Here is an 18,125-nt window from a genome sequence, read left to right as displayed (position 1 = left end):
GCTCCTTTATTATTGTGCTGGGCTCCATCAGATGCTGGGTTTTCTCGATAACAAACAGTCGTGCGGGCCCGGCACAGAATGATAGTCACGTGCTGAGGAATAAGGCTGGGGTGGGGGAAGCGAAGAGGAGGCCTGGCGAGGGCCCCCAAGCCGGGTAGGGGCAGTGCCCAGAGGACATGCCGGTGGCGCCGGGAGACGACAGTGTGGGAGGTGAAGGCGATGCCAACTCACTGCCCTGCGGGCATCGAGTGTGCCAGCCAGTACATGGGCATCGTCAGTCCCTGTTTGAAGCGGGCTTTTCCTAGGCCCACCCCACTCCCGTGGGGCCCCCCAAAGCGCAAAGCCTACCTTGGCCTCCCTCCTGCTTCCGAATGCCCGTGTCACCACACAGAAGCTAAAAGGCACTAAGTGTGCAAATACGAAGATCCTTGTCTTGGGGGGGGGGGCAGAAGAGGGTCTGAGGCTCCAGTCAAACCGCCAGCTCCTGATTCCCTCTGGTTCATTGCCTCAGTTTCCCCAAAGGGCTGTGCTTTAGAATGCTCGGCTCGTCTTCAGGCCCTCTTAGCAGGATCCAGGGAGCTAGCTGAGTGCTGTGTCCTGGGAACTGCCTTGCTAGGGGGGAGAACTTGGGGGGGGCCCTGCCACTCATCTCCCCAAACGGCAGCTTCAGAGTTGGGGTAGCCCCCGGGAAGCTGGGCAGGCTGCTGCCCCTTCACCCTGGTCCCATTTCTGCCACCACTACGCTGAGAATCAGCGAAGGGTTCCCTCGACCTCAACTAGTGAGAGGCTTGGGGCACTTAGAGCGCCCATACCCACCACCCTGAACCCAGGTGAGGTGGCCCAGCCCTCCCGTCACCAATGTGGGTCGCAGTGAGGGCTCAGAGGAAAGTGTTGGTGAGGAGGCCTGAGAGCAGCTGGGCACAGACTGACACCCCTGGGCTGCCACAGTTTGTGCCACAGTTTGCAGCATCGCTTGAGCGGGAACTGCCCAAGGACCTGCCCTCTCCCCTTCCACAGTGGTTGTGTCCCTGAAGCAAGAGCTGGAAGGCCCCTGCAAAAGTGGGGCGGGCGGGTATGGCCTGGGCTGATACCCGGAGAGGGGGCACACGTTGCCCACTGGACCCCCTGGATTCCAGAGATGGGGCGCACGGGGTGCAGAGCGGTCCAAGCCGGCGCTGGTTCTTCATTAGGTGATGGTGCGTGAGCGTGGCCGGCCGGGGGGCTGCTGGATGGCGGGGTGGCCGCCGAGCAGCCGCTGCTGCTCCTCCTGCTTGCGGGCATGCTCCTCGTACCACTCCTAGGGTAGGACAGCATCCTCAAAGGGGCCACCTTGGCCCTGAGCCCCATAGCACCCCAACTGCTTCTGGGAGGACAGGGGTGCAGGTAGTAGAGGGTTAGCTGAGCCGACCCCACCTTGCAGCCTCCCGGAAGCTGGAAAAGCATCTTGAGAAATAGGGATGGGGTCGGCATTAGGGTGACACCTGCCTGGCATGTGCAGTCTTTCTTGGGCCTTCCATGGGCATGGGGGGAAGATGGGGCAAGTGGCCCCTGAATACCAAATCAGGCCTGCCCTGTAGGCATAGCCCCAGCCCCCCAAAATAGTGGATATGGCCTCAATTTTAGATTCTAAAAAGGGGGGGTGCACAGGGGGTAAGGCATGTGCCTTATGCACAGCCAACCCTGCTTGGCCCCACATCTGGTCCTGACCATCACTAGGAGTTATCCCTGAGCACTGCCAGGGATATTCCACCCTCCCCCCAAAAAGAAGAAAAACAATAAAAAAAGTCAACCATGAGCTCCACAGCCTCACTCATTTGTAATTGTTTGGGGGACACACCCAACCATACTCAGGGCTTACTCCTGGTGGGCTCAGGGTGCCGGGGACCAAACCCGGGTTGGATGCATACGAGTCAAATGTGCCCCCCTCTTTATACTATCGCTCTAGTGGCTCCCCAACCCACTCCCACCTCATTCTTTTCCTATCATCACACATTCAGGGAATCGTGGAGCTGAAAACCATGCCATGCACACAAATCATCACTGAGCACGTGATGGATCAGATTCAGTCCCTCGTCCCCTGAGCTGGGAGGCACCCCTGAACACTGTTGGCTGAGGCCCAGAAGCAAAAAAGAAAAACACTCAACAGTGGAGTGGGGGGGAGGTTGAGCTGGAACTGAGACTTGAGACTGAGGGCCCAGAATTGTCGGTGCCTGGCAGCTAAAGGGCCAAAAGTCAAGGGTCCTAGCTAAGCCGAGATAATCGAGAGAAGATTCCACAGGTCCCCCCAAAGCCTCTGGCCCCCTCACCTGCTCCCTGCCTGTCACAGAACAGGACATGCCTACCTGGATCTCTTCCTGGTACATCTTGAGGCTCAGGTCACTTTTTGTCCTGGATCTCCGTCCCAGAAACACCAGGGCGTTTTGCTGTCAAGGGGTGTTGAGGGGACAGGCTGTGGGTGCCCACAGTGCCAGCTCTGCACCTTGTCCTGCCCTGGGTCACTCGGCCCCTGGCCCCTCACCTCATATCGCTCCATCTGGGAGAGGAGCTTGAGCAGCCGAGAGACGTCTGAGGCGGCTCCCCGAGTCCGGTACAGCTCCAGGATGGCCAGCAGCTCGGCCTTGGACAGCTCCTTCTCCAGGGTGATCCCGCCGTCCACTGCGGGGACAAGCAAGGCCGGGCCTCAGTTTCCTGTTCCAGTCCTGCACAGCCTCCCACCCATGCCCTTTCCACCTCCAGTGAGGTCACTCCATCCGGGTGCCAAGGAGGCCCTGAGATCTGAGCACACACACAAGCAACAGCAGTGGGGACGCGTTAGGGGGTGTCTGGGGAGTTCAAAGGTGACAGCAACAGCATGGTCCATTGGGGCGTTTTCAGAACAGCGGAAGGGGTGGGGTGTAGAAAGCTGGGTTTGGAATGGCAGCAGCAGACAAGAGTCCTGCTACGTGAGCAGCACAGAGGCCAGAACAAAGGGAACGAGGGGACATGCTACCGTGGACTGAGCCTGCCCAATGGTCTCCACTTGGGGCTCTTTCGGGAACTCTGTCACTCTGCTCTCATTCAGTGTCAAGGAGCCAACACCCAGACCCCACGTGGACCAGACACATGAGTCACATCCCGATATGGACGTTGATTTTTGGGGTTTTTGGCTACATCTTGGTGATATTCAGGTCACTCCTGGCTCTGAGCTCAGTGCTTGGGGGACCATAATGGGGATCCAACCTGAGGTGGCCACAAGCAAGATAGACAACTTCCCCACTGGCTGACAGTCGTGTGGCAGGGTCACGAGATGTCACACTGATCTGCCCCAAACCTGAATTCGGCTGGATCCTGAGTCCGTGTCTGACATGGCCACCCACTTTCTCCAGCCTGGCCACTCTGCCTGCCAGGCCAATTGGCCAGTCCACTGCTGGGCTCCCCAGTCCTCCCACTCCAGATCCCAGCTTCAGCCACCCAATCCTGGCTTCACTGTCCACTGAACTTGGCCCCACCCACATCACCCCCACTGTACCCTAGATGGGCACCCAGGATATCTGGGAAGTTGACAAGCCAGTCTACATAGGAACTCATCAGACCCAAAAGCCCCACTCCGGCCCTGATATGGATTGTTTATCTTAAAAAATTTTATAGGAGAGGACACAGCAGGTAGGGCATTTGCCTTGCACGTAGCCAACCTGGGTTCGATCCCCGGCATCCCACAGGGTTCCCTGAGCCTGCCAGGAGTGATATCTGAGTGTAGCCAGGCGGAAGCCCTGAGCGCTGCCAGGTGTGGCCCAAACACACACACACACACACACACACACACACACACACACACACAAATCCAGGCAGGGGCCAGAATGATAGCACAGCAGATAGACAGATAGGGAGTATGCCTTCCATGTGGCCAACCAGGGTTTGATCCCCAGCATTCCAAATGAGCCTGCTGGGAGTGATTTCTGAGCACTGAACCAGGAGTAACCCTTGAGCTCCACCAGGTGTGGGCTCCCCCACAAAAAAAATTTCTGGGCAAATAGAGATCTAGAAAGAAGCCAAAAAGAAAAGCAAATCGGCACAGAGCCAGAACAGATAGAAGGGCAAGAAAACTGGGCAGAGAGCTGAGTAAACAGAAGGTGGAACTGCAGCCCCTCCCGGGCCCCACTGCAGACCTTCAGAGTCCTTGTTCTTGCGACTATAGTTCATCCGGAAGACAAAGGCCTCGAGGATGAAGGCAACGATGATGGTCATCACCACCTGGGGGGCCAGGAGGGGTCAGCAGTGAGGCCCCCAGCCCTAGGGGCAGTGGGGAGGGGGGCAGGGCAGAAGGGGGCGCTCATGCCGACCATGGTCACGATGTAGAAGGTCATGAAGTAGAGGCGACTCCAGTGGGACGTCTGAGAGGTGACACCCTCCTGAGGCAGGGAGCAGACAGTGAGTGGCCCCACACCTTCGGCCATCCCCTCCACTGCCCCCACCATGCTGTGCCCCCTCCCTGTGTCACACTCCTCACCATGATGATATACCAGTTGTTGACAACCGTGAGCTCAAACAGGGTCACTGGGAAGGGCGGAGGGGGACAGGAAGGTGCAGTGAGATAAGACCCTCTTCTTCCTCCGTGCCCCCATCCCCATGCCAGCACCCCCCCTCTGCTTGCTGGACAGGGCATTTGGGAGGATGGATCCATGACTGACCCTCTGTGCTCCCCGCCACCCCAATGCCTGTTCTCCCACGTGATAGGCAGGGCTGGGCGAAGCTCTAGGTGCAGAACTAGGGTTGTGAGTGGCTATATAAGTCACTGGGGTAGGCTGGGTGGAGTCCCGAACAGTCGTTGCGCCCCTCCCAGCCACACAAAAGCTCTGGGGCTGCCCTAGGACACAGGGGGAAGACCACGGCATCAAAGCGGGAGGGGCAATGCCCACCGAAGCTGTTGAGGAGGTGGTCGAAGTTGTTGAGATAGTAGAATCCGTCCTCCACCTGCGTCTCATTCCCCACCGTGTGGTTCAGTCGGCGGTAGGCGTTGGCCACTGTGCTCGTGCTGAGGAGACGTGGTGCTCGGGGTCACAGGGGTCCCATGGGAGGCAGAGCAGAAGCCATTTAGGGGCCACCCAGGACAGCTGTGACCTGCCGGGTCCCTGGACGGGTCCTGGGGCGTGGCCCGGCAGAGTTGGAGGGGAGTCTCAGGGTGTGGCTGAGCGGAGCTGGGCCCCAGGGGAACTGCCAGGGCAGAGTTGGGGTTCTTGGGTGTGGCAGGGCTAGGAACCTGGGGCACGGCTGGGTATATGCTGGGGTCCCTGGCATGTGCTCACTTGCAGCAGTTGGGGTACAGGATACCACAGAAGAATTCCATGCCCACGATGGCGAAGGAGTAATAAAAGATGAGCAGGGTGAGGCCTAGGCTGTGGGGAAGAATGAAGAGGTGACGGGGGGTGGGGGGGAGGAGAGGGCCCAGGGCACACCCCTCCGGAACCTCCCACTGGTCAGCTCCTCCGCTTCAGACACAGCCAAGGCTGAACCTGCCCTCCCTTCCCTCTTGAGTAGCTGGTCAGTGGGCAAAGTGATGTCATGCCACAGTGCCCTGCCCTGCCCGGCTTTGCCCGGCGTCCGTGGGGCGGGACAGTCGTACCTGGCCATGCGCGGCAGCAGCTCGAACATGGTGTCCAGCACATTGCGGTAGCGCTTCTTCAGCTTGAAAAGCCTGTGGGTGGGGACACGCAGGTCACACGCGGCTGGGGTGGCCGGGGCCTCCTCAGGACAACCCATCATCCTTGGGAGCTGGGTCTGGCCTGCACTGAGACTCACACAGCTGGAGGCTGCTGGCAGTGCCAGGGCAGGGGTTGGGCGCCTGAAGGGACAGTCAGACTGGGGGGCAGGAGGTGACAGCTCATCTGTCCCGCCAGGAATGGGAGTGAGCTACATCTGCTGATGGGACATTGCTGTGATCAGTCATCATAGCCAACTTTGCCGCCACCGCCACCACCACCACCACCATCAGCACCATCACGCCCGCAGGTGCCCAGGCAAAGCCCTCAATCCACTCTCCCAGGAGGCCCATCAAGGCTGCAGCCAGGTTCTTGGGGAGAACCCTGCGAGCCCTCGAGGCTGATTCCTTCCACTCCCAGAAATGTTCCCAGAAACTCCCTTCCAGTCTCAGAGGACAGGGACACTCAGCTGCTGATTATCAGGCCAGGTGTAGCCAAGCAGAGGGTGGGATAAGCCCCCAGTGGCTGTACCGCCTCCCCCTGCCATGCTGTCACCTCAGCAGCTGGAGGGGACGAAGGATCACGATGAAGTAAAAGGGCTCCATGTTGAAGGCCAGAGTCAGCAGCCCCAGGAAGGCGAAGGCCGTGACGAAGAAGTCAAACCTGGGTGGGGAAAAGCCATTATTGATTGTGCCTGTCTCCCTCCTGCCCTGTGGATTCCTATCTGTTTCCTTCCAGGGGCCCCCAAGGGAACCCTAGCAGGGCTTACAGGTCAGAAGTCAGACCAGTGTCAGAGGTCTGATATTCAGGGCTGCAATGCCCTGGACACCTCCTCAAAGGACTTTCTTGCACCAGTTGAATGAACCAAACACCCACCCATGACCCCTGACCCAGAAGAAGTTACGGAGGAACGAGGCCTGGCACTCACAGGTTCCATCCCGAGGACAGGTACTCCACAGGGCCCAGGCCGGCAACCTTGAGGAACAGCTCCACCCCGTAGACTGCAAAGAGGAGGGAACTGGCAATAGCCCGGACCCAGCCGCCCCCACACCTGCCCAGCTCACAGGAAGAGGAGGGGACCAAAGGTGGTGGGGCAGAGCTGGTAAGCAGGAGCGATGGGCATGGAAGAGAAATACTACCATGCCCCACGCCCTGAATGCCTGGGTAGTGTCCATCAAGGCACCTCAAAGGGGGCCACGAGATGCTGCAGAAAGCATTTGGGATGGCATTGGTACAGACTTAGTCCCGAGAGGGGGACAGGGAGGTGGCAGAGATGCAGGACAGACAATCCAGGAGGACAAGGCATGGGCCACGGATCAGAGACTTTATGGGGACAGGAGGGCACCAACCACTTCTGCTCCAGGCATGTGTGGGTTTGGGGGAGTCTTTGCTCCAGACACGGACACTTACTTGTGAGGAAGACAAGGTAGCTCCAGGGCACGTGCTCAGAGAAAAAGTGTCCACCTGCAGGAGAGGGGACGGCTGCTCAGTGGGGCCAAACAACTAGGGGACTCATCTTTCTATTATTTTGTTTTGTTTTTTGGGCCACACCTGGTGATGCTCAGGGGTTACTCCTGGCTATGCGCTCAGGAATCGCTCCTGGCTTGGGGAACCATATGGGATACCAGGGGATCAAACCGAGGTTCATCCTAGGCTAGTGCCGGCAAGGCAGACACCTTACCTCTAGTACCACCGCTCCGGCCCCAAGTGGGGACTCACCTTTCAGCATGAAGGCCTCCACCAGGATCCACACGCCATTCACCGCCACCACCAAGTCTGCAGGGGGCGGGAAAAGCAGCGGTGTGAGGTCAGAGTATAGATGGCAGGTTGTGAGCCATGGAGAGTAGGGCGGGCCCAGGCTCGGGCCCGGTGGCACCACAGAAACAGCGCTGGACCACAGCCCACCTCTCCTCCAGCCCGACACGGGACCTGAGCAGCTCTGAGAGCGAGGCGTGCCTCGGGGCCCAGCCCTGGAAATGCTGATACCCCACTAGAGAATCCGCCTCGTAGCACTGCCAAAGTACTCGGTGCTTAGCCCTTGGACCCGTGCCCAAGACACAGGAAAGGAGCCTGGCATGCCGGAAGCTACTCACTTAGGTGACAGCCAAACCCCTGAAATAGCTCCATCTACCACAAGGGGATGCTGTGTCAACTATGCAGCTTCCGGGGGACCCACTTTGAGAAGAAAGAGCACCTGCCTGTGCGGTCAAAACGGGGGGGGGGGGGTGTCCCCAGGACATGCTGTTAGCTGGGGAAAGCAGGTAGCCTCTGCAGTTATTTAGCTGACACACACCAGTGACGCTTTATAGTGGAGGGGGAACCCCCAAGCCTGGTTGATGGATCATAGGGGGTTCAGCAGAACCCCCCACCTGCTCCAACCCCTGAGCGGGACCATCAACCATGGCAAGAGAGGGGTGCAGAACTTGGACTCACACATGAAGTACTGGAAGGCCTTGGACTTCACAAGGATGTTGATACCTGCATGCAGAGAGGAAAGGTGAAGCCAGAGTTGTCCCGGCCAGAACAAACTTGTTTTGTTCTGTTTTAGGGTCATATCCAGTGGTGCTCAGGGATTTCTCCTGGCTCTGCACTCAGGAATTACTCCTGGCAGTATTCAGGGGAACATATGGGATGCCTGGGATCGAACTTGAGTCAGCTGAGTGCGAGGCAAGTGCCCTAATCACTGTACTATCACTCTGGTCCCATCTTTGCATATTTTCATTTTATTTTATTTATTTGTTTTCTGGGTCACACCCAGCAGTGTTCAGGGGTTACTCCTGGCTCTAAGCTCAGAAATCGCTCCTGGCAGGCTCGGGGGACCATATGGAATGCTGGGATTCAAACCACAGTCCTTCTGCATGCAAGGCAAATGCCCTACATCCATGCTATCTCTCCGGCCCCTGTATATTTTCTATAAAATGAACAGTCTTTGGCTTTTAAGCTGCTACTTTCCTTCCGGCCACTCCTTCACTACCTTGTTGGAGTGATCACAGCCTCCCTGCCTCCCAGGGCACAGCCTCCCAGCACCCCTACAAGGGTCCTGAACCCTCCCTGTGCCCCGAGTGATTCTCACCTTTAAAGATGAGGAAGGCAGTCCTCGGAAGCTCGTCGAACCAGTGCTCTCGATTTTTCTTGGCCTGCAGCGAGCAGGGCCGGGGAGGGAGGGTCTGAGATTGGGGCTAAGAACCGCGCCTGGCACCCAGGGGCCCCAGCTCTGCTTCTGGCTCCCATGTAAGTGGGGGACAACGGGATCATCGGGGATCAAAGTCATGCCGTTTCCAGGGACACAGATCTTGGGCAGGTCCCACATCTGCCTGATGTCCCGAGTGACTAATGGGGTCTGAGTGGCGGAGCCATTGGGGCTCCTGGGACCCTCACACATACAAGTCTTGAACTTCAGTTGGGGCTGAGTTTCCCTCCAAAACAGGGCAAAAACTGCCCCACAGTCTCACCCCACAAAGCTAGCTACGTTCCCTCTGCCCCCCCCCCCCCATCCATCCTCACCTTCCACTTCAAGGCAGCCACTTCATAGATATCGTAAAAGTCCTTCAAGCTGTCAGAAGCAATATGAAAGGGTCAGGCAGACCTTTGGGTCGGAACCAGATCTCCAAGCCCCCAGAACTGCAGCTGAATAACATCAATCTGGGGGTGCAGAGACCCCTTCAGAGAGCCGCATGGTCCCAGAACTGGGAGTCCACACTCACTTGTGTGTGTCCCTACAGCTGGATACCGCTGCTTTCAAGAGAAAAAGAACGGGCTGTAGCTATAGCAATGTGGCAGGAAGTTTGCCTTGCATGTGGCTAAGGACAGACTTGGGTTCAATTCCCAGCATCCCATATGGTCCCCCAAGCCTGCTGGAAGCAATTTCTGAGCCCAGAGCCAGGAGAAACCCCTGAGCACTGCCGGGTGTGGCCCAAAAAACAAAAACAAAAAAATAAGAGGGTCATCTACCACCCAGATAAGCAGGGAAGGGAGGCTCTGGAGGCTGTGCCAAGTTGTATGTACATGTCTGTGTCATGCCTGTTGCATGTGTTGGCTGTGACTGCATGTGTGGCTGTGTCTCACTGCATGTACCCTGCTGGTCTGCATGCATGAGAGTAAATGCATGCATGGCTGAAAGGGCAACTTGGGCCACAGCGGCTCATGAGCAGGCCAGCTTGAACTGGATCAGACCTGGACTTTGGCCACGTGATCAAACTATTGTCCTGAGGAGGCTAAGAGCGACAGCACAGCAGGGCGGGTGCTTGCCTTGCACACAGAGCTGACCCAAATTCCTTCCCCGGCATCCCACAGGGTCCCCTGATCCCCCGTGGAGTGATTCCTGAGTGTAGAGCTGGGAGTGAGCCCTGATCATCGTGGAGTATGGTGCAAACCTTTCTCCCATAAAAAAGGAATCCCCCACTCCAGGGTTGAAGAGATAGCACAGCGGTAGGGCGTTTGCCTTGCATGCAGCCAATTCAGGATGGATGGTAGTTCAAATCCTGGCATCCCATATGATCCCCAAACCTGCCCAGAGCGATTTCTGAGCACAGAGCCAAGAGTAACCCTGAGTGCTGTCAGGTGTAATCCAAGAACAACAACAACAACAAAAAGTGAAAAAAAAGAACCCCAGCCACTCCAGTGTTGGCATCTATAGCCCTGGGAGGACAAAGTCGGGGTCCCCCCAAGTTCACTCAGCTCCCTTGGCTTCCCAAGCCTCTCTCCTACTCTTTGATCATTTCCTCTGGCCACCCCACCCTGTGGATAGGCCTCTGCTTTCCCCACTTCCCACCCGAGCATCCACTAGCTAAGAACCCCCAACCTGAGTGGGCCCCCCACCTGAGCATGGAAGAGCTACTCTGGTCCAGGGTCTTAAACGTCAGGTACCGCTCCCAGGCGCTCATCCGGGGCTTGTAGAAGCGCATCAGCCCATCAAAGTGCCTATAGGAGATGCCGCCAAGCTTCTGGGCGGGAAGGGAAGTCAGTGGGTGCTAGGGACCCTGTAGCACACCCCTCCCCTGTGGAGGGCAGGGACAGCTGCTCTGACATCCCATGGTAGTTACTCTGGATTCTGGGGCTTGACCCGTTTTCTGAAGCTGCTGGCCTGCAGTGCTTTGGGGCAAGCAGGCAGAGAGCTGGACTCTCTGCAGCAGCAGGGACACCCCTCCCAGGGCCCCCAAGGTCCCCCGCAGCCCTGCGCCCACCTGCTGACGGCCGAGCAGCCGGAAGGCATGCTGGATGGCCGTGCGCTTATGCAGCAGCAGAGATTTGAACTTGCGCTTCTCGATGTCATTGAACGTGTCGAATACCACAGCCAGGAGCTGAGAGGGAGGAGCAGAGGCACCAGTTGCTGGCAGGGCAGGGACACAGGAAGCCCGGAGTGCAGAACCACCCCAAAATGGGAGGCCCAGGGGGCCGAGTGATGGCACAACGGTAGGGCATTTGCCTTGCACGTGGCTGACCTGAGACAGACCCAGGTTCGATTCCCGGAACCCCACATTGTCCCGTCAGCTTGCCAGGAGCGATTTCTGAGCACAGAGCCAGGAGTAATCCTGAGTGCCACTGGGCATGGCCCAAAAACCAAAAGCAAAAAACAACCCCAAAATGGGAGGCCCTCTGGCCAGTCCCCTATAGCTCAGGATGGTCCCAAAGTCCCACAGAGAAAGCTGCCACCTGCACACGGTTCTCTGCAGCTGGTGGATGTGGTTGCTGTGTGGCCCCACTCTCCTGTCCCCACCGAGGATGGCCCTGACTGGGCACGGTGACTTGAGGAGGAGAAGGAAGCAGTGCAAGAGGTACAGCAGGGGTGCCCTGATTCAGCACCAGGAGCAGAGCAAGAAAGGTCAAAGTAAGGTGCCTCCTCTCCCATCTCTAGCCCAGGGGTTACAGAGCCAGTCTGGCCCCAGATACCAGCCCAAGGTGGAGGCAAGACCTCATATAGGCAGTGCCCTGGAACAGCCTTGGAGGACACAGACACTGGCTGGGCACAGAAAGCAGCCCATGGGGAAGTGAAGCAGTCAAGATGCAAAAGGATTCTTTCCGGGATTCATTGGGGGTGGAGGGAGGGGGTTGGGCCACATCCACTGTGCTCAGGGGTTACTCCTGGCTCTGCACTCAGAAATTACCCCTAGCAGACTCGGGGAACTCTATGGGATGCCAGGAATCAAACCAAGGTCAGCTGCATGCAAGGCAAATGCCCAACTGCTGTGCTATCACTCTGGCCTCCCCAAGATTCTTATTTTTAGGTCACACCCAGCAGCACTCAGAAACTAATCCTGGCAGGGGCTCAGGTACCCTATGGGGTGTCGGGGATGGAACCTGGCTCAGCCCACATGCAAGGCAAGCACCGTCTCCTCTATGCTATCTCTCTCGCCCCAGAAACTCTCCTTTCCAAAAGGAACCCCATGTCTTTCCCACTTCCTCAAATGCTCACACCAGTCTGGCTACAGGTCCAAGCTCAACAATTGATCCTACAGAACTAGTGAACAAAGAGTTCAGACACTCAAACCACAAATAGCCTCTGTCACCTGCCTGCCCACTGATAACTGCCAGAGACCAAACAGGGCTGCCCTGTAAACAAACGGGGCGCAGCCGATGCCTATCGAGCTTCACTGACAGCAGCCGGCTGGGAGCCCTGCCTGGGATGATGTCCACAGGGGCAAAGGCTTCAGGAAGGGCATCTGGTTGGAAAATTCTTCCAGGGCTGAGACGCCAGGTGGGGACATGCTGGTCACTTCCTTAGCCCAGGGCCACCTGCTGCAGCTAAGTGGGGTGCTGGTACAGAAGACCAGCTCCCAGCCTCTCCGTTGTGCCGGGTCCTGGCACTGCCTGGCAGTGAGTGGTAGGATGAACTGGCACTGGCAGGGTCTATCTGTGGCAGCCTGTCAGAGGGGCACCCTGGGGCCAACTTTTCCTTGGTGGGAAGTGTGTTGCTGAGTGGAGACACACAAGGCAGGCCTGACCCAGGTGAAGAGGGAGGGAAGCTGAGAGAAGGTTCTGGAGAGGGACCACAGGGCCATGTATGCATCTTGGCACGTGGAGGGCTGGCAGGGCCCAGGGGCGGGAGTTAAGTCCTTAAATGCTGTGCCTAAAGCAAGCTGTTTGTGGCCTGCAGGGTGTTCAGGAGAGACTGGGTGGGTGTACGTGTGTCTACAGGAGACTGTGGGGTCCCCAGAAGCCACTGCTTGCACCTGGATAAGAGCATGGCCCTGGCAACACATACACAGGCAATACCTGATTGGCAAGTGCCAATCCCACCTGCAGGTCACCCCCTGCTCCCCACACGACATAGTCCAGACACCGAGGCGAGTGTGTGTGTGGGTTGGGGTTCACTGGCAAGGGTCTCACCAGGTTCATGATGAAATAGAGCTCCAGTGACAGGTACACGATGAAGAAGATGCAGGACCAAGGGTTGCGGGCGTAGGATGGCATCATCACGTCCGGGAAGCTGGGGCGTGGGGGGTAGAGGGCGTTACTCACCTCCGCTGTCCCACTGAGCCAACACAGGGTGCAGGTGGGGGACAGGCTCAGCAAGAGGGGCGCCCCTGGGCTGAGCCCACTCACTTGGCCGTGGTCAGCAGGACAAAGAGGCTGACGATGCTGTTCTCCAGGCTGCTGAAATACTGGGGGGGGAGGGGCGGCAGAGAAGGGGTGGGCATTTGCCCTCAAGGCACCCAGCAGGGCTCCCTACCTACACCCTGCCACCGCCTCCCCCAGATCCCTCCAGGGTGGGGGATTGCGCCTCATGGTCCTGAGTGGGGGCTCCTCGTAGGAACAGGCGTCCAAGACACCTGAGTGAGGCACAAACAGCCTCACTGGGATGGAAAGGGGGTGTCATCAAAGAAGGAAGCCGCCAGATGTGCCAAATACTTACCAAGTCTGAGGGGTTGGAGGAGAACAGGTAGAAACCTGGAAGCAGGCAGGAGACCAGAAGAGGGTTAGGCTCGGGGTGGCTGAGAGGCAGGGCACAGTCTGGAGAGGCTGAGGACCAAACCCACCCCTGGCACCACCCCGGCAACAGATTACCACAAGGATATGACAGGGATGAGGGTTGGCGAGAGCAGAGAGCCCAAGTCCAGGTGCTGAGACTATGGGAAGTGGGGGTGGGGGGGGAATGGACCCTTGGCACCCGGAGAACAGCGTGAGCCTACCAGGCACAAGGGTGCCCGGGTACTTCCACCATCGCTTGAGCATAGAGTCCCTAGTTGAGCATAGACTCCCCACTTGAACAGACTGGGCCCTGCATGACTCTCACTGTACCCCACGGAGTCCCAGGCTCAGCGTTTTGAGACCCAACAGGAAGGACTCTTCTGGGTGCCAGGCAGGCCAAGTATTTCCCTCCCTGGAAGGGACTTTCTTGCTACGTCCGTAACATGGGAGCCGGAAGCTCTTCTTAGGAGCAGAGTGGACTCCCTGCCAGTTTGGGTAGAAGGGGGAGAGTGAACCACGGCTCAGAAGAGCGCAGGTACAGCCTCACTGTCCCAACACTAAAGGGCCCCACACAATGCCTTGTTGAGGAGCTCAGTGATCGCACCCCCTCAGCTGGCTCGGGTGTGGGAGTCTGCCCCAGTAAGGAAAATCTCTCGGAAAAGTCTGTGACTTGGGACTGCATATGGCCAACCCAGGTTCGATCCCTGACATCCCACAGAGTCCCTCAAGCCTGCCAGGAATGATTTCTTTTTTTTTTTTTTTTTTGCCAGGAATGATTTCTAAGTGCAGAGCCAGGAGAAACTCCTGAACGTCACAGGATGTGTGCCTCTACCCCAACCCCCCAAAAAAAGGCCATCACCTCAAGGCCCTGCCCTGAGAGCCTGCGTGGGTGCCTGAGGGAGCCACAGAAGGGGTGTGTGAGATGCCCACATCTCAGGGAGGGCAGAGGCATCCACAGATCACACCCGCTGTCCCTGGTCTCCCGATAAAGCCAGTGACTCTGGTGTTCATTCCTTCTACATACACATCCTTCTACATACATTTGCAGTCCTTTAAAGAGGTTTAAACTTTTCTGGTTTTGTTTTTTGGAGGGGCCCAATTCAGTATGATCCCCCAGTATGACATGAGGGCCTAAGGATGTGATGTTCTGGGGGTATCTGGGCCACCCCAGCTGTACTTGGGGGCCTTCAGGGCTGCTGCCCATAATGTCAGAGGAACATGCAATGCCGGGGACCCAACTAGGGTCAGCTGCATTCAAGGCAAGGGCCTCGGCCATTGCTATCTCTCCAGCCTGCGATCCCTGCTGTTCTTGCTGTGCAAGATAAAACCACAGAGGGAAATAGCAGAGGAACAACCAGCCCCCCAGGTCAGGGGCCTGTTGGGGAGATGGGGTCAGAGAGAGGCCCAAACTTGCATCTGGTGCTTCGCTTTGTCATGGACTCAGGAGCCTCTCCACTGCAGCTTGGGGGGTTCAGGAGTTTTCTGTCTGCGTTTTTATTTTTGGTTTGCCACAACCAATGATGCCCAGGGTGTTACTCTTGGCTCTCCCATTGGTCCTTTCTTTCTTTATTTTTTTGGTTTTTGGGACACACTCGGTGGTGCTCAGGGGTTACTCCTGGGTGTACACTCAGAAATCACTCCTGGCAGGCTCGGGAGACCATCTGGGATGCCAGGATTCAAACCACTATTTGTCCTGGATTGGTTGCATGCAAGGGAAATGCATTACTGCTGTGCTCTCTCCGGCCCCACTGGCTCTACACTTGGGAATTTACTCCTGGAGGTGCTCAAAGGACCCTATGGCATGCCAGGGATCAGGAATCGAACCCAGGTCGACTGTGTGCAAGGCAAGCACCCTGCCCACTATGCTCTCACTCTGGCCCTGGAAGGTCATTGCAGACTCTGACCACAATGTTTTTCTATGGGCCTCGCTGGGGTTGGTGCTCACCGAGGATGGCGAAGATGATCATGAAGAAGCAGAGCAGCAGGAGGATGTCCATGAAGGGTGGCAGGGACTGGAAGATCTGCCGCAGGTTTCTGTGGGGGGAGAGAGCTGGTTGGGGGTGGGAGTAGGGATGAGGCACCAGCTGGGATCAGTCCCAGGGAGGCTAGGAATGGAACTCACAGCTCCCGGGAGTCAAAGGGATTTAGATAAATCCTAATCTAAATCTAGTGCTGGTGGAGTGAGTGAGGACATTTAGCAGTGAGTGTGGGGGGGTGGGGACTTGTTGAGATAATGGGGCGGGAGGGTGTGTTCCAGCTGAGTTGCCTGCTGTAGGGTGAAAGCCAATTGTGTGTTCTCTAAGATTCTGGGGTTCGCAGGGTGATGGGACCTCCAACCCACCCCAACCCTCCTGGTGCCCCCCTTACCGCCGCACTCCACCGCAGTACCGACAGTCCACCAGGAAAATGCAGCGCAGGGCCCGGGTCACCCGCACATGAGATGTCTGTCGGACCAGCACTACGATAGCCTCGAGGAACTGCACGGCCAGCACAGAGGTCTGGGGAGGCAGAAGGGTCAGCTGTCACACTCCACATGCTCAGCCAAGGGAGAAGTGGCTATGTGCTGGGGACAGCTTCATGTGGGGACACGCCCTGGGCCGCAGCTGCATAGACCTGGCCATGAGTCCCAACCTTCTGAGAAGGGAGCCACTGTATGGAAGCTGGCCCGGCTGAGACAGGAAGGGGAAGACATCTGCCACCGCCCCTCTGAACAGGGTCCCTTTAGTGCCGCAGTGCCAGAGATGCCCTGTGGCCCCACCTGTGGGGTCCTGTTTACTCCTTTGTTGGTTATTTGTGTGTCCTCAAAGAGCACCCAGAATAAGAAACTGATTCTCATCCCCTTGTCCCCTTTTGGGAGGAGATCTTGGTAATATTTATCCGTAGCGAATAATCCATACAGACAGGAGGGTTAAGGGGTAAAAGGTTGGGCGAAGAGAGTCCTTTGTCAGCCTGCTGCAAGCTCCAAAAAACACCTGGAGCCCGTCAGCAAACTCTGCCAAGAGACCCCTGAACACCTCGCTCCCGAACTATTTATTCGGCTCTCAACAGCGCCCCCACCTGGAAGGTCAAGGTGGGACAACAGGCAAAGAAGAATCTTACGGAAATGTTTTCCTATACAACAAAGCCCCTCACCTTGACCATGGTGCGCTTGTGCCGGATGAAGGTGTGGAGGCCCAACCAGCGCAGCTTCATGCAGAGCTCGAACACCACCACCATCAGGGCCAGCAGCTCCAGGGTGGTGTGGACCTGCGGTGGCACGAGCAGAGGAGGGAGGTCTGAGTCCCAGAGCCCAGAGCCCAGAGCCCACGCCCCCTCTCTAGAGGCCACGCCCACAAGAACCATAGGCCCAGCCCTCTGACCCGAAGCCACACCCCACCCTTGAGACCATGCCTGCAAGGAAACACAAACCACGCCCCTCCCTGAGGCCCACACCTGCAAAAGCAGAGGCCACGCCTCCCAAAGGACCACGCCCACCGGAGCAGAGACCACGCCCTCCAGATAACCACACCCACTAGAGAGGATGTCACGCCCACCCGAGCAGCGGCCACGCCCCTTGCCTATTGGGCTTTGAGCTGCATCTTAGCAGCAGGCTCCGGGGGACCCCGGACAGGATGCATCCCCGCATTCCTCTCATCTCACCACCACTACCACCAGCATGCCAGCACTCACGTAGATGCCCAGGCGCAGGGCGGGCACGGCGGGCGCCTCGCACAGCGAGAGCAGCAGCAGCAGCAGCGCCGTGGAGAGCTCCATCAGGTAGAAGAGGTGGTTGTGCACGAAGAGGTAGGCCGCCAGCGCTTTGGCATTGTCGGGGTGCGTGACGAACTTGTCGTTGTTCTCGCCCTCCTGGGGAATCAGAGGCCGAGGTGGGGACGGGCCCTCACTGGCAGTGGGGGGCGACAAGGAAGGGCACAGGAACTTTCCTGGGGCCATGCACACTGGCCTGGGTCTCAGCCTGGTCTGCCGATGGAGATCCCAGGAGAGGCGACCTCCCTAACGGCTGGAAAGGTCCCCCAGAGAGGATAAGAGATGACGTGCAAGGAAAATGCTCTACCTACTTCTCTCTCTCTTATTGCAAACCTGTACTCTTTGGGGGAGGCCTTCCCAAGGGGTGATCTGGGGTCCTGTGGTCACTCCTGGGAACTGTTGCATCAGGGGCAACACTTTAATGCAAGTTCCTGAGAATATGCTGGTGCTCAGGGCCTCAGGGCCACCTTGGAGATGCTAAGAAGGTTGGTGTGAAGCTCCTCCATCCCCAGTTGGCACATTTCTAAATACTAACTGCCGAGTTCTCCAGTCCCACACAGCATCCTTCAGATCAATAGTGCCGGTACTCAATACCTTAGGTGAACATTTCTTTTTTGGGGGGGGGTTTTTTTTTGGGCCACACCCGTTTGATGCTCAGGGGTTACTCCTGGCTAAGCACTCAGAAATTGCCCCTGGCTTGGGGGGACCATATGGGATGCCGGGGGAATCGAACCGCAGTCCTTCCTTCACTAGCGCTTGCAAGGTAGACACACCTTACCTCTAGCGCCACCTCTC

General features: G+C 57.6%; 1 protein-coding gene across 1 annotated transcript in view; it reads right to left on the bottom strand.

The window, feature by feature from the left end:
• Window positions 1-711: 711 nt before the first annotated feature.
• The window catches only part of TPCN1 (two pore segment channel 1), a 38,549-nt gene continuing 21,135 nt past the window's right edge, over window positions 712-18,125 (bottom strand). Inside the window, exons 4-28 of the mRNA XM_049788781.1 lie at window positions 17,253-17,429; window positions 16,716-16,829; window positions 15,951-16,081; window positions 15,529-15,617; window positions 13,528-13,562; window positions 13,218-13,276; window positions 13,002-13,101; window positions 10,859-10,975; window positions 10,494-10,618; window positions 9,180-9,228; window positions 8,749-8,812; window positions 8,109-8,153; window positions 7,395-7,451; window positions 7,086-7,139; window positions 6,604-6,676; window positions 6,231-6,338; window positions 5,600-5,671; window positions 5,283-5,372; window positions 4,896-5,011; window positions 4,487-4,533; window positions 4,320-4,388; window positions 4,146-4,230; window positions 2,519-2,655; window positions 2,343-2,423; window positions 712-1,297 (exon numbers count right to left, since the gene is read on the bottom strand). Coding sequence (XP_049644738.1) covers window positions 1,187-1,297; window positions 2,343-2,423; window positions 2,519-2,655; window positions 4,146-4,230; window positions 4,320-4,388; window positions 4,487-4,533; window positions 4,896-5,011; window positions 5,283-5,372; window positions 5,600-5,671; window positions 6,231-6,338; window positions 6,604-6,676; window positions 7,086-7,139; window positions 7,395-7,451; window positions 8,109-8,153; window positions 8,749-8,812; window positions 9,180-9,228; window positions 10,494-10,618; window positions 10,859-10,975; window positions 13,002-13,101; window positions 13,218-13,276; window positions 13,528-13,562; window positions 15,529-15,617; window positions 15,951-16,081; window positions 16,716-16,829; window positions 17,253-17,429 — 2,205 coding nt within the window. The 3' untranslated portion in view covers window positions 712-1,186. The remainder of the gene's footprint in view (window positions 1,298-2,342; window positions 2,424-2,518; window positions 2,656-4,145; window positions 4,231-4,319; window positions 4,389-4,486; window positions 4,534-4,895; window positions 5,012-5,282; window positions 5,373-5,599; window positions 5,672-6,230; window positions 6,339-6,603; window positions 6,677-7,085; window positions 7,140-7,394; window positions 7,452-8,108; window positions 8,154-8,748; window positions 8,813-9,179; window positions 9,229-10,493; window positions 10,619-10,858; window positions 10,976-13,001; window positions 13,102-13,217; window positions 13,277-13,527; window positions 13,563-15,528; window positions 15,618-15,950; window positions 16,082-16,715; window positions 16,830-17,252; window positions 17,430-18,125) is intronic.

Source organism: Suncus etruscus, chromosome 15 (assembly GCF_024139225.1).
Source record: "Suncus etruscus isolate mSunEtr1 chromosome 15, mSunEtr1.pri.cur, whole genome shotgun sequence".
NCBI lineage: Eukaryota > Metazoa > Chordata > Mammalia > Eulipotyphla > Soricidae > Suncus > Suncus etruscus.
This window is presented reverse-complemented; position numbering and strand designations above follow the sequence as displayed.